At 34.6% G+C, this 14,586-nt stretch overlaps 3 protein-coding genes across 3 annotated transcripts; 1 reads left to right on the forward strand and 2 right to left on the reverse strand.

Moving 5' to 3' along the window:
* Nucleotides 1-1,172: 1,172 nt before the first annotated feature.
* LOC110604519 (zinc finger protein SHOOT GRAVITROPISM 5-like) lies at nt 1,173-3,729 on the forward strand. The gene is made up of 3 exons (XM_043952250.1): nt 1,173-1,565; nt 1,654-2,053; nt 2,741-3,729. Exons 1-3 carry the CDS (start codon nt 1,454-1,456, stop codon nt 3,504-3,506), a joined length of 1,278 nt encoding a protein of 425 aa, XP_043808185.1. The 5' UTR covers nt 1,173-1,453; the 3' UTR covers nt 3,507-3,729.
* Nucleotides 3,730-5,824: 2,095 nt separating this feature from the next.
* LOC110604402 (CASP-like protein 4D1) lies at nt 5,825-6,793 on the reverse strand. Its single transcript, XM_021742556.2, has 3 exons — nt 6,579-6,793; nt 6,333-6,468; nt 5,825-6,238 (listed from the first exon to the last, which is right to left on the reverse strand). The coding sequence occupies exons 1-3, from the start codon at nt 6,758-6,760 to the stop codon at nt 5,984-5,986; spliced, it is 573 nt and encodes a 190-aa protein (XP_021598248.1). The 5' UTR covers nt 6,761-6,793; the 3' UTR covers nt 5,825-5,983.
* Nucleotides 6,794-10,200: 3,407 nt separating this feature from the next.
* Nucleotides 10,201-14,154, reverse strand: LOC110604595 (serine/threonine-protein kinase BRI1-like 2). Its single transcript, XM_021742832.2, has one exon. It carries the CDS (start codon nt 13,966-13,968, stop codon nt 10,564-10,566), a length of 3,405 nt encoding a protein of 1,134 aa, XP_021598524.1. The 5' UTR covers nt 13,969-14,154; the 3' UTR covers nt 10,201-10,563.
* Between the last annotated feature and the right edge of the window lie 432 nt (nt 14,155-14,586).

Raw genomic sequence — 14,586 nt, forward strand, 5'->3', positions numbered from 1 at the left:
CACCAACTCTCAAGAAGAAGGGAAAGAGTTAGAAAAAGTGAAAAGGGAAAAGCTTGTAAGCAAAGTCTTCACTTTTGAAATCTAAGTTTCTATGACAAGTATATATTGAAGAAGGTAGGAATGAAATTCAAAAATTTTTCACTCAAATCTTGAGCAATAACCATGTACTTGACTCTATGTATTGTACTTGTTTCAATCGATCACTTACAAAGAATTCAAACATGTAATTCATATACTTTCTGAATCTTAAGGAGGAGGCCAGCTGCTTCCAAAGATCGAAATAGAGTTATTGTAGCAGTCTTGGTTGGCCCCATTAATTTCCCTACACACACACCCCCATGTAAATGATCTTCTCTTACAGCTTCAGAAATGCTCATCATATATGCCAGTTTCATATGTCTAAATTATTAATGGGTCTTCATGTTATCTATTTTCGTTTATATATTCTGAAAATAAGATCAAATCTGTTTATTTATAATATTTTTTTTTATTTATAAGATGGATTTTTAATTACTTAAAAATTGTTAATGATAAAATAAAATATAATTTAACCTTTTATTATAATTAGGAAGGATTAAAAGATCCCTTATTGTATAAAATCATTACAAGCAGACCCTGTTGAAAGAGGCTGGATGTCTCTTACGTCTACCTATTTTGAAAAATATGAACACTTTAGTCTGATCTGAAATGTTATAATTTTTTCAGTACAGGGTAGGGATGAGAGTCGAATAATTATTGGGCTATATTCTAATATGTTATAATATTTGAATTTGAAATTTTATATATATTTCTATATATAATTTTAAAACCATGCACATATATGAAATATTTTAATTTTTTTTATATCGAATAAGGTTAAAACTCGAGATTTTTATTCGGACACGGATTAGGTAAAACTGATTCAACATTTTTTACCCAGGTGGTAGGGAGAAGGGAAGAAGAAAAGGTGATGTGAGGTCACGTGAGGGGAGTGTGGGTTGCATCTATTCATGCAAATTACAGTGTGATATGAATAATGACTGTTTGTTTTGTTGTGGAGAGGATGTTTTTTTGTTTCTGTCCAAATGCTCAGTGCGTGTGGGCTCAAAGTTTCAAGTAATTGGGATTGGGTCTCTCTCTCTCTCTCTCTCTCATAGAGACTGTAGAGAAAGAGCTTTATATACACGAGACTCTGCGGTTGCCTGCATCAGCTGAAGGTGGTGGGGGTCAATGAAACAACAAAGCCAAGAAAGCCCATGGCCAATTATAAAAGCTAAAAAGCTTAAAAGCTTAAAGAAAGTTGATTGCAGCAGAAAGCAAGAGCTTTTCTTTCTCTCTCTCTCTCTCTCTCTCTCTCTACCCATTTCTTTCTTTCAGTAAAGCTGAAAACCCCACTACACCAAAAACTTCTTTCACCACTGTACAGCTAAAGACTGATTTTCTTTCACTTCACCAATAACAGCATATAGTCTCCATGCTTGACAACACCACTTCAAGCCTTCCATCTCCTTCTTCTGATCCCATCCCTGCCTTCGATAATGGGGCCGTCACCAACAAAAGGAAAAGAAAACCTGCAGGAACCCCTGGTACTATACTCAAAATTACCCCACTTATTCCTTTTAATTATTCTCTTCTTTGATTTTTTTTTTTGACCTTTTTCTGTGGTTGATATAGATCCAGATGCAGAGGTTGTTTCTCTATCGCCCAGGACCTTGCTGGAATCAGATAGATATGTTTGTGAGATCTGTAACCAAGGATTTCAAAGAGACCAGAACTTACAAATGCATAGGAGAAGACACAAAGTGCCATGGAAGTTGTTGAAGAGGGAGACACAAGATGTGAAGAAGAGGGTTTATGTATGCCCAGAGCCAAGCTGCTTGCACCATGACCCTTGCCATGCTTTAGGTGATCTTGTTGGGATAAAGAAGCACTTTAGAAGGAAACATAGCAACCACAAGCAGTGGGTTTGTGAGAAATGTTCTAAAGGTTATGCAGTCCAATCTGATTTCAAAGCTCATCTCAAGACTTGTGGCACAAGAGGCCACTCTTGTGACTGTGGCCGTGTCTTTTCCAGGTAAATAATTTCTAATATACTTTAATTGAATAGATTCTCAGCAAACCCTAAATCCCCATGAAAGCTTGCTCGTTTTCAAGGATTTTCACTTTAATTTTCTGTTTTTCTTCTTCTCCTCGCTCAGTGATCCCACATAGTAAATTCAAGCTCAAACTCATTTTTCATTAAGAAAAAAAGGAATTTAGATCGATATTTGAAACCTAACAACCATTTCCGTTGGTGGATGACGAATTCATGCTTGCCCGTGTATGTGATCCAGGTTAACCAATGGAGGTTTATGGGCAGTGCACCTCTAATGCCAGAAAGAGTTTCCACTGGCTAAATATATGCAATTTCCAATTACCCATGTCATAAAAAACAAACAGTTATTTTTGCATACACAGACCCCATCTCTAGCTTTCTTCTTCTTTTTTTTTTATAAGAAAATTCATATTTAATATAGGAAACCTAGTCATATAAATCCATTGCACAGATCCTTAATCAATATTATATATTATAATACGTTTGTTTCTTGGCAACCCTACACGAGCCGAAACCTTAATTTTTTGGATCCTCGACTTGGCTGTATTAATTGCCAATTTTGATTATTGAAAAACACCATGAATCCATCGTTTACTCACTTAATCTAACAATAATAACAGTATTAAATATCCCTTGTTTGAATCATTCCATTTCTTGCCTTTTCAGGGTGGAAAGTTTCATCGAACACCAAGACTCTTGCACAGTAAGAAGAAGCCAACCTGAGCTTCAGGCATTGCAGCCGGCATGCTCTTCTAGGACTGCGTCAAGCACAAGCCCTTCAAGTGACGCCAATTTTAGCATCGCCCTATTACCAGGATTGCCAATACCAAAACCTTCTGAACCTGTATTCTTATATTCATCATCTGATAGATATGATGCTTCAACTTCTAGTCAGCAAGAGCACAATCTTGAACTTCAACTCCTGCCATCATCCATTATTCCTCGCTTATCACAAAATCCAGATGATCGTTACCCTACAAATTTGAAGCTCTCAATAGGGTCAAGTGGCCGCAGCGAAGAGAATGAATCAAGCCAGCAGGCTAGTTTGAAATCAAGTAGAGATAAAAGTGCTGGTGATCCTACTGCGGAAGCTGAAAAAATGAAAGAATTTGCAAATGAGCAGCTGAGATTAGCTATGGCTGAAAAGGCTTATGCTGAAGAGGCTAGACAACAAGCCAAGAGGCAACTCGAGATAGCTGAACTGGAATTCGCAAATGCAAAGAGGATAAGGCAACAAGCACAAACTGAAGTTGAAAAAGCTCAAGCTTTAAGAGATCAAGCTACGAAGAAGATCAGTTCTACCATCATGCAAATCACTTGCCAAACATGCAAGCAACAATTCCATTCAACGGTGGTAGCTGCACCGGCAGATGAGACCTCACTTGCCATGAGTTACATGTCCTCAGCAACAACTGAAGGGGAAGGAGAGTAATATAGTAAAATCCCATAACTTTCATCATCATGCAGCTAGGTTAGAGCTTAAACATATCGGAAGCCATATATTTAGGCAAAAAAAACCTTTGCGCTTTTGATTTGGTTTTTGGTTGTCGATTTAAATTTGCTCTGGCCATATCAAATAGTTGTTTTAACCATTGTTGTGATGTTAATTGATCATTTTGGAGTAATGCAACGGCTCTTGTACTTATTTAAAGAAATATATCATTTAATAATAGTAATAACGAGATCTCTAGATCTCCTGATTTGTTTTTAAAGAAAATAGGCAGCATGATGGGTTCTCATAGCAGTATCTGTGGTGCATTATTTGCATGAAGATTCCCGGGAAAGAGAACTGAAACCACACTCAATTACTGATCAGACAATATATAATAATTCAGTCAAAACAGCTTTTTTTAATGAGAGACAGCAGCATCTAATAATATCTTTCTTAGTACATAACAAGCTTATAAAGTGGTTTTTTTAATATGTTTCTTTTGCTTTACCACGATGGACAGATTTGAGTTTCCTCTTTAATCACTAGTCCCTCAAGAACTTTTATTACAAGATATAAATTACTAGTGCTGACATGATTAGTGCCATTTCTTTTTCCAGGAAAGTGAAAGAAAATAAATCAAAACCTAGCAGAACAACATGATGATAACTTCCATATATGAAATGCTTTTGTGGGTTGATCCTGCAATAATTTTTTCACTTATCGATAGATCGTGATTGGGCAGATGACCGTTGTTAAATTTGAATATATTTTTGCTTGAAATTTAGGCTATGATATGGATTGTAATTGTGTAAACAGAAAAGTGTAATCATGAGAGACAGAGAGGGTGAGAGCTGACTTCAAAAATATATATCAATGAGGCTGCCTACAATTCACATACAGCTTTGAATTTAGCTGTAGAGATTTAAAAAAAAAAAAAAATCGATTAGTTGAACTAAGGCATGCATGTAGAGAAGTCAGCATGGAGGAGCAGGAGCCTTTCAAAATATGCATGACAAATGGATTGAAATTCTTATCTATGGAGTGATATATTTTGGGTTAATTAGATGAAGAGATATTATAGCCATGGGACCATTTAGCTATAAAATTGGAAGAACCATTCAAATCCAAATCAATGAGAGAGAGAGAGAGAGAGAAGCGAAAGGGAATGTCATTTTCATTGCATTTGTGTCTCCTTTAAATGCTTATAAAAACGCCATGGATTTCAGTGCCATAGTTGAAATGGTTAGCGACAGGCACTCGTCCCTCTCAACGCATAAACAACACACAAAAACTGATATATCAACTCTCTCTCTCTCTCTCTCCTCACACACATAACACAAACTTTATCAGAATCTGCAGGATGAGAAAAGAGAGGAGAAGGGCACAGTACCCTTTTCAATTTCATTAATGCAGAGAGTCAATTCTCGATGACTCTGAGTTTTAACACTCTCTTTGTAATGGTTAATGATAAAAGATAATTGGATTTATAATTTCTTGTTTATTAGATGGTGGTTGTGCACCAAAATGAGAACTGAAGAGGCAAGAAATCCATCAAAAGGGCTTTGGGAATTTTCTTTCTTTCTTTCTTTCTTTCTTTCTCCAAATATCGTTTCCTTTATTGGGACCACGTGCTGCGCTTTCCCCACCTTTTAATGCAGCTTCCTTTTTTTGTCCGCTCGCCGGATTTCTGTGGATGGCAATTTCGTTATTTTGATGTTCATTCAGGGTCGGATTTTCACTTCCCTCTTCACTTTTTCCCCACTAAGGCACTATCTTTCTCGTTTAGCCAAGGGATGCTCCCTTGAACAAAAAAAAAAAAAATACAGATAAATTATTTAAGTTAATTAAAAATTAATTATTATAAATTTTTTCTCATATTATTAAATAATTTAATTTAACCATTATCAATCAGAAAAACAATGATGTAAAGTGTGTTGTTGCAACGATAAACTCTGAAAATGTAGGAAAAAAAAAATGGAGACGTCCTAATCTTCATTGAAAGCACAGAAAATCAAATCCACGTGGAATGAAAGAGTGGGGAAGGAGATAGGAAAGGGACTCACACTCTAACCCTACCCTTCCTCTTTTTTCTTCTTCACTTTTCCTAGGAAACCCATCTCCTATTCCTGCCCTTGATACAATATCAAATCAATGGTTACTATTTCTTTTCATTTGTTAAATATTTATTTTCCACCATATCCTAATTAATATCATAAAATATTTAATATTTAGTATCTCATTTTTTATTTTCTTTGATTAAAAAAGAAAAAAAAAGGAAATTGAATTGGAAAAGTTACATATTTGGTCAAATTAATTATAATTACATAACTCTAAGCATTATAAAATAGACATTTAATTTCTCCATAATTTTGAAAGTTAAATGACTTTTCTTAACACATAAAAGGAAAAGTAAATAAATAATTAGTAACAGGAAATTTTAAAAAAGAGAATAGAACATCTATATTTTTCAAATTTATCTAGTTTTGGGCTGTGTTGGAAAGGGCCAGAGATGAAATGAAAGAGGAAACTCCAAAGAAAAGGAAACCCAAGAGAAGGAGAGTGGCAGAGACATATCCCATGTTGAAGAAATCGTCGAGCTCTGATCGGATATTAGCAATAATTGTGTAGCCTTGTCTTTGAAGTATATCATCCAGATCGTCAAGGTTCTTCTTAAGATCGTAAGTTGCCCCAAATCCTGCACCAACTCCACTGGCCAGTAGTGATAATATCACCTGCATGTACATGCATGCATTTTCATCAAACACTTGTCTACTTCTCCTTTGACGTAGATTTAGATAATAAGCATATGTAGAAAATTTAACCTACCTTGTCACTGAAAAGGTTGAAGTAGCTTAGGCCAACAACGTCTATCAGGCGTTTCCCTGTGATCATGTAGAGGATTGAAAAGGGTAATCGCAAAAACGTGTATGCCAATCCAAGCACTTCAGTGGCTAGCATGTACCTGCAGCCAATCCCAGTTGTCTGTGACGTCAAACATTACTCATCTCAATCGCTTGCATTACAATATTAATTTTTAAAGAGAGAAGAAATGTGAATTTATAGAGAAATTACCTGTAGGAGTAGATGTACTTCAGGCGAATTGTGACATCGTCTGATGATAAAACAGGCTTGAAAGTGGCAGAATCGGTTACAAGAATAATAAGAGAAACCAACAGCAAAATCATTGTAAGAACTCTCAGAATAAGTGCTGCTATTGGCAGTAAGGCCTTTTTAGAACCCTCTGGTTCAGACATCGTTGTTTATTTTCGAATGTTGCATTATCCTTTGCTTTTGCTTCTTCTTATACATGGGAATAGAAGACTAATGATAATAATAATTTAAGTAATTAACCAATCAATGAATTGGAACATAACATTCGAAAATACCTATAAACTTCTCGATATAAACAATGATGAATCACTCAATTCCTCGTATTTAATTTCCCATAGTAAACTTGTCAATGTTCACATTACTGATAGTTACACAAAAATAATCCAAATGGATTGAATGTGGCAATTTCGTTGAAATGAAGTGATATTATTTTTTAAGAAAATTTTAAGGTATAATATTTGTCCAGTTTCAGATGGGCTTATCCTCCAATTCCTTTCAAACTCAGGACATCACTCTTCGCGGAGCCTGCTAATTTGGATTCTGCTGATGACTTCGTTAATTGCGTACGCAAACAAACAAGATTTTTGTCTTTATTATTGTAACAATCCAGCACAATTTTACTTAGATATAATTACTGTAACGATCCGACAATCGGATTGCCACTGGCACTAGGATCTAGGTCGGCTTAAGGCCGTCGAACCCGTAGCAAGTCAAAAATGAACTTTGTGTACCTGATAAATCCTATACATGAGCCAAAATAAATATAAAATTTGAAAACAACCATCCACTGACTTACCAAACTCGACCTGCATGCACTATGTCTGTAAACATAGAACCCACTCTAGCGGATTCCGACATTCTGGATTCCACCGGAAAGTAGAATTCTGATACCGGACTCTAGCCGGGTATTACAATTGCTATGGCAGAATTTGGATACTCAAAAGTATGATTCGTTAGTCTCTTCCATCAAATATAATTGCTAAATCAAAATCGAATATAATTATCCGACATTCAAATATTGTGGTTCGCTAGCGTTTCGAGCAGTTACATCTCGTTCTATAAATAGACAAACAATTTGATTCATTAGTGTTTCATCTCATTCTATAAATAGACAAGCAATTTGATTCGTTAGTGTTTCGAATGATTTCATCGAATATAATTAGCAAATCAGAATCGAATACACTTCCGACATTTAAATATTGTGATTCGCTAGTATTTCGAGCGGTTTTATCTCGTTTCACAAATATTCATTTGCTTGCGGCCTGTTAACTTTATACAATTATTTTTTTAATTTAAATATCAATTATAACAATAATTACTAAATTAGAATCGAATACAATTATTTGACACTCAAATATTCTGATTGCTAATATTTTGAGCGGTTTCATCTTGTTTTATAAATAGTCTTTTGCTTGTCGCCTGTTAACCCTATACAATTATTTTTTTAATTTAAGTACCAATTATAATAATTCAATTCAAATTGACTCAAATAATTTTTTTATGAAATTTAAAATAATTAACTAAATAATAATTTTTAAGCTAAATTATATAAATTTCATTAAACACATTTTTCCAGACGATCTGGGTGTTGGAGTTATCATTCCAATCTCCATTCTTGTAGCAGAAAAGCAACAAGAATTTTCCTTATTACCAATAAATTTTTCTCTTCATTAATAATTTAATAAAAATTCGTTACTAAGGATTTTATCAACATTTTAGTAATGATTTTTTTTTTTGAAATGGATTTTAGTAATGAATTTTAAATATGTAATTATGAACCTCATTATTAATTTTGTATTAAGGGATTTGTAGTCTATGACTAATTTTATAATGGATAACTTGCGAATTTTAATAATAAATTTAAAATCAGTTACTGATTAACGTAAAAAATTATCCAATATTAAGTTTGTTTCTAAATTTTATCGATGAATTTTATATTTATTGATAACTAATTTGTTTCTAATTTATAAAAAAATATAAAAGAATTTGTTAAAATATCAATTTTTTATTATATTTTCTATTAAATATTGATTTTATTATTTAAAATTATTAAATTTTATGGTAATTAATTATGATAAAATTAAATAAGGAAAATTTAAATAAAAAATGGAAGAAAATGAGATAAATAAAAATTAGAAATATGTGAAAAAAAGAGAATATAAAAAAAATGAGAGAAAAAGTAAGAAAAATGAAAGAAAGTAAGATGAGAAGAAAATAAAATAATGAAAAAGATGAGAGATTAGAGAAAAGATAAATAATTAAGAAAGAAAAAAATAAAATGAGATAAAATAAAGGGAAATGAGAGAAAATGAGGAGATGAAAAAAAAAAAAAGAAAATGATTAAGTGCTTTTAGAAAATTTCTTAAGTTTTGTAAAAGATTAAGTTAATCACTCTATTCATGATATGGTACAATTGTTAACAAAAATAAAAGTGTAGCACAAAAAGTGTAAAATTTAATTTTTTTTTTGCTATTTTCTAAAAATTGTAAATTTGTTATAATTTTTTAATTTTCAATATTTTGTAAGCAAAATAAATTTCATTATTATTATTAAGATAAATAAAAAAAAAAGAAAATAATAAAAACATATTTTATACATTTCTCTATTTATTTATTTTTACAAAATAGAAAATTTAGTTTAAATTTTAAAATTATTATATTTCATTAATAATTGACGACTTTAATAATAAAACCTTTATACTTTTAAAAATAAAAAATTTATATTTTAATTAAAATAAAAAAGTATTTATTAAAGTAGTTTGAGAAAAAGAGTGTTATATTTTTTTCCTTATTTAAAAGGAAAGTAAAGAAAATAATAAAAGATATTAATGTAAAATTTTAATGTAAATGAAATTATAATTTTTCTGTAAAAGATAAATAAAAAATATAAAAAAAATAATTTTCCTTTATTATTGAAAATTTTAAAAATGATCATAAAGGTTTTTTTTTAAAAAATGAATATAAAGTGAGCAAAAAATCATAATAAATTTGTAATTTTAAAAAATGTCTTTTATTTTTAATCTTATATTGGTGGTTAATATGTTAAATTTTTTGCTTAATTATAGTTTAATAATATTTGATAAATATTACAATATAAAAAAAAAGCAGGAATTTTTCGTTGTTCAGAAATTTGTAATTCAATTTTAGATGTGATTTATTATTTGCAAAACTTCACATCATTTGAATAATTAATCATTTCATCTGCGCAACCTCAATCAAAGCCCAATTCAAGTATGGTGTTGGAATGCGATGTGAGTGGCTTGGTAAATCCATGGATCAGGCATGTACCAGTGGCTCTTCTTTCCACTAAAACCAAACAGAGCCTTATTTAATAAATTTCTATTTTTATATAAAATTTTAATACATATATATATATATATATATAGACTAATAGTTTTCATGGATCCGAAGATGATATCAAGAAACCCTTGCTTGAATTTGATGAAATGAAATTTAAGGAATCACGGATTGGTTTGATTTAATGGATAAATTGATATATTGCGATCGAGAAAAATAATCTTAGAATTTTACGTTAGTATCTGTATACTTAATATTGAAAAAAAAATCTGTAAAATAGAAAAAAATAACAAAAAAATATAGGAATTGTGGATTAAGAAATATACAAGAGAATAATCAAAATACTCGGATGTACATTTCAGAAAAAAATTATAAAACAGTGCTGATGTTCCATGGAAAGAGCCAGTTTATGTAGCCTACTGCTATTGAAATGGTAGCCTTGATTTTCTCCAAAAACGTCTTTTATGGTTCACAGCTACAGTTCTGAATTGCTTGATTCACTGTTAGGCACTAATCCACAAAGCAAAAATGAAAAAGAAAATTTGCAAATTAGATACAGAAGAGCTCTTGAAAACTTGGCTTGAAAATCTTGGAAAACTTATCTTCTCACACTAATCATGAGCAATTAACAGGCAATAAATACCCATTTTTCAACCACTATTGCTGCTTCCATTGGCTGATCCAGGCATCAGCTCTCTCAACAAGGCCACAACTTGCAACATATTTGGCCTCTTGGAAGGAAAATCATCCACACACTGCAATGATATCTCCAAGTACCTGACCATTTCTTTAACTTCTTCTGCTTCAGCTTCATCAGTTCCTTTAGTGACAGAGAGCAATTCAGAGTCTATCACTTCCATTTGTTTCCCTTCACTTACCTTCATTTTCACCCAACCCACCAAATTAGAGTCTCCAAAATCCTCCCTGTCTGTTGGGCGTTTTCCTGTCAGGATTTCCAATAGAACAACCCCAAATGAATACACATCTCCTTTGGCTGTGCACCTGAAGCTTTGGTAGTACTCAGGAGGGACATAGCCAGGGGTTCCAGCCAGTGTGCTTACACTCAGATGGGTGTCTAGTGCGTTTATGAGCCTCGCCATGCCAAAATCTGAAACTCTTGCTTCCAATTCATGGTCCAGAAGTACATTGCTTGATTTCATGTCTCGGTGAATTATGTGTGGGATGCAGTTGTGGTGTAAAAAACAGAGTCCCTTGGCTGCTCCTCTTGCAATCTTTTTCCTCTCATCCCATGTTAGAATTCTCCTGTCTCGTGTCCTTAGTTTCCCATGGAGCGTCTCATCCAGACTTCCATATTCCATGAATTCATACACAAGCAGTCGCTCTTCACCAACTTTGCAGTAACCAAGAAGAGGGACAAGGTTTCTGTGCTTTATCTTCCCTAGAGTTTCCATTTCGGCCATGAATTCTCTATCTCCTTGGCAGCTCAATCTTATGAGCTTCTTGATTGCAACACTGGATCCATCCTTCAATGTGGCCTTGAATACCTCGCCAAACCCACCATAGCCAATGAGACTTGCTTGAGAGAAGCCATTGGTGGCCTCAATGAGTTGGGAGAATTTGAGCTTCCTTAGCTGTCTCTGAAAAGTAGCTACGTTTATGCTCAGCGGCTCCTTCTCTTTGTCAATCTTCCATGTTGTGGCTGCATAGGATGCCTGTAAGCTGTTAAGCATCTTCACTTCTTTTGCTTCCTTATGCTTCACACGCATTGCTACTGCCCACACAATCAAAATGCATAGAGAAGCAACCGAAATGAGGATTCCTAAAACAATTCTATTAGCTGATGCTGCTGCTGCAGGCTTCTGCCCTCCTCTGCCACCATCTATGGCTGGAGTTGATGTCGCTAGACCATTCCCACCGTGGCAGTCAGGTAGTGGGACCCCACAAAGTCCAGGATTATGTGAATACTGTGTCGCCGGAAGAGTACTAAGCTGCCCTCTCTGTGGAATTTCCCCTGTTAATTCATTGTAAGACAGATCAATTTGGACCAAGAAAGACAAGTTTGAGAATGAATCTGGGATTTCGCCTTGCAATCTGTTATGTGATGCATCAAACACTCCCAAATTCTTGAGCTGACCAAGTGATGTAGGAATCTCTCCTGATAGTTGATTGTGTGATAACACAAGAACTTGCAAGGCCATCATTTCTCCCATTTCATCTGGGATCTTCCCTCGAAGCTCGTTGTAAGAAAGATCTAAATACTCCAATGTTTGGTATTGTGTAAAAAGGCTTAGCACTGGTCCTGTATACAATCTTGCGAAATCACAAGTCTTCAGTGTTGGAACCTGCATAAATCTTTCTGGTCTGATACCTGCAAATTCCAGTAAACCTCCGACTCCTTGACAGGAATTGCCCACATTTCTTACAAACACCAGAGTGTTCCCAGATGGGATTCCACTCAATGCTTTTCCTCCAAGCTGCCGGCCGAGTCGAGGCGGGATTTCCCCAGTGAGCCTATTGCTGCCTAGGTCTAACCAAACCAAGCTGCTGCAGTTTCCAAGCTCTGTTGGTATCTCTCCACTCAAGGTGTTATTTCCAAGCTGCAGAACAGCTAACCGTGAGAGAAGTCCAAATTCCTGTGGGATTTTGCCTGTGATCCGATTGCTTGTGAGAGATATCCATTCAAGATTACTGCAACTGAATAATTCAACTGGAATTTCACCACTAAGGTGATTGTTATTGAGAATGAGATCTTTCAAGTTTCTGCACTTCCCCAATTCTGGTGGAATTCTCCCTTCCAAGCCATTAAACCAGGCTATAAGCTGCTCAAGATTCTCAAGATTCCCAAGCTCAGGTGGGATCGAACCATTCAGGTAGTTTATGCTAAAATCAAGCGCTTTTAGCTTGGAACACTGCGATAATTGAGCAGGGATTTCTCCAGTGATGAGATTATCTGGCATTCTCAGCTCCTCAAGAGAAGCTGCGCCTGGACATATATCAGGTGGGATGATACCGGAAAATTTATTGGAACTAAAATCCACAATTCTCAAATTTTTGCAGTATGAAATGGAAGCCGGAAACGATCCAGAAATGAGGTTGAAGCTTAACAACAATCTTTCCAATGAATTAAGGCCTTGAAGAATAGAATCTGGAAAAGGACCTGAGATATTATTGTTGGACAAATCAAGAAATTGCAGCAAAGAACACGAAGAGAAGGAGACAGGGATAGAGCCTGAAAAGTTGTTGAAAGAAATTTTCAACTCTAGAAGTGAACTGCATGCATTTGCCAACTCAGAAGGGATCCACCCAGTGAGATGGTTATGGGAGAGATCCAATCTTTGTAAGCCACTGAGTTCACCAAAAGATCTTGGGATCTCTCCTGTAAGCATATTGAAGGAAAAATTCAAAGTCTTCAGATTTGTGCAATTTGAAAGAGAGGGAGGAATTGAATCCACTAAATGGTTTCCAGACAGATCAAGCTGCAACAAGGAGTTGCAAGATTTTTCAATTTTCAAACCGGAAATTGAGCCCGTAAAGTTGTTATAAGAAAGGTCAAGGGACTGTAGTTTTTCAGAATTGGACAAGAGATCACCAGGCAAGAAACCTGTTAAATTATTATGAGAAAGATTCACATAAACAAGATTCGGGTTCTGGGAGAAAAATTTGTCAGGAACCACACCTACAAGTCCAGCAGAAGATAATTCAAGAAATTGCAGTGCATAAGGGAGACGAAGCAAAGAAGTTGAATTTACAGTAAAAAGATTTGAAGACAATTTCAGAGCATATAACATATCGAGAGAAGCTAAAGGATCAAAAGCTATAACCCCAACAAGATTAGCCCCGTTGAGATCAAGCTGAGTGACTCTTCCCTGAGAGCAAGCAACTCCATACCAGGCACAGGGACTCCTATCAAGCTGCCATCCAGACAAAACTCCATTTGGGTCCTTCTGAATCATCTTCTTGAACATAAGCAAGCCTGCAGCATCGGTCTTAATCGAAGTACCAACGCCTTGTTCGGCTACAGAGAGTGAAGCTATTACAGTAAAGAGAAGAAATGCAAGTACAAGATTATGGAAAAGCTGGACTCTGTTTTCCATTGAAGAAACAAGATTTGAGGAGCAGACACTTGGGAGAAAGAGTGAAGTAAGCAATAGAGAGAACTGTGAGGGAAAGAAAGAGAGAGAGAGGAAGTGGTGAATATGATGAGAATTTGTTGTTGATGTTGCAAAGATTTCAAAGAGCCTACAGCTTTTTCCAAAAGGAATTGCTTTTTTTTTTTTCTTTTTTTTTTTTTGCTATTGTGTTTTATAAAATGGAAAAGGAGGGAACGGTTTTGTTTGAGGATTAGATTAAACTCAATTAAAATACCCTTTTATTTTTTAAAATTAAATAATTTTTATTTTATAAAATTAAACTCTTTAGTTACATACTTTACGAATACGGTTTTGTCCGAAGACTAAAGCTGTACATAAGAGGAAAGGAAAAGTAAAGAGAGGAGATTGATTTTATTTTTGGTCAAAAGTGTTTGGGACCCACAGACAAGGTCTGTCTTAAGATCGGCTGCTTTTAGAGATGGAGAAGGAAGGGGGGGGGGGGGGGGGGGGAAGAATAGTAATTGGACAGTGTTTGATCCGAGGGCGACTGTCTGTCAGTGAAGCGTGAGGAATGTTTCCTTGGTAGATACAGTAGTGTTGCGTAGGTGACTTCATATTACT

This window comes from Manihot esculenta, chromosome 17, assembly GCF_001659605.2.
Source record: "Manihot esculenta cultivar AM560-2 chromosome 17, M.esculenta_v8, whole genome shotgun sequence".
Lineage (NCBI taxonomy): Eukaryota > Viridiplantae > Streptophyta > Magnoliopsida > Malpighiales > Euphorbiaceae > Manihot > Manihot esculenta.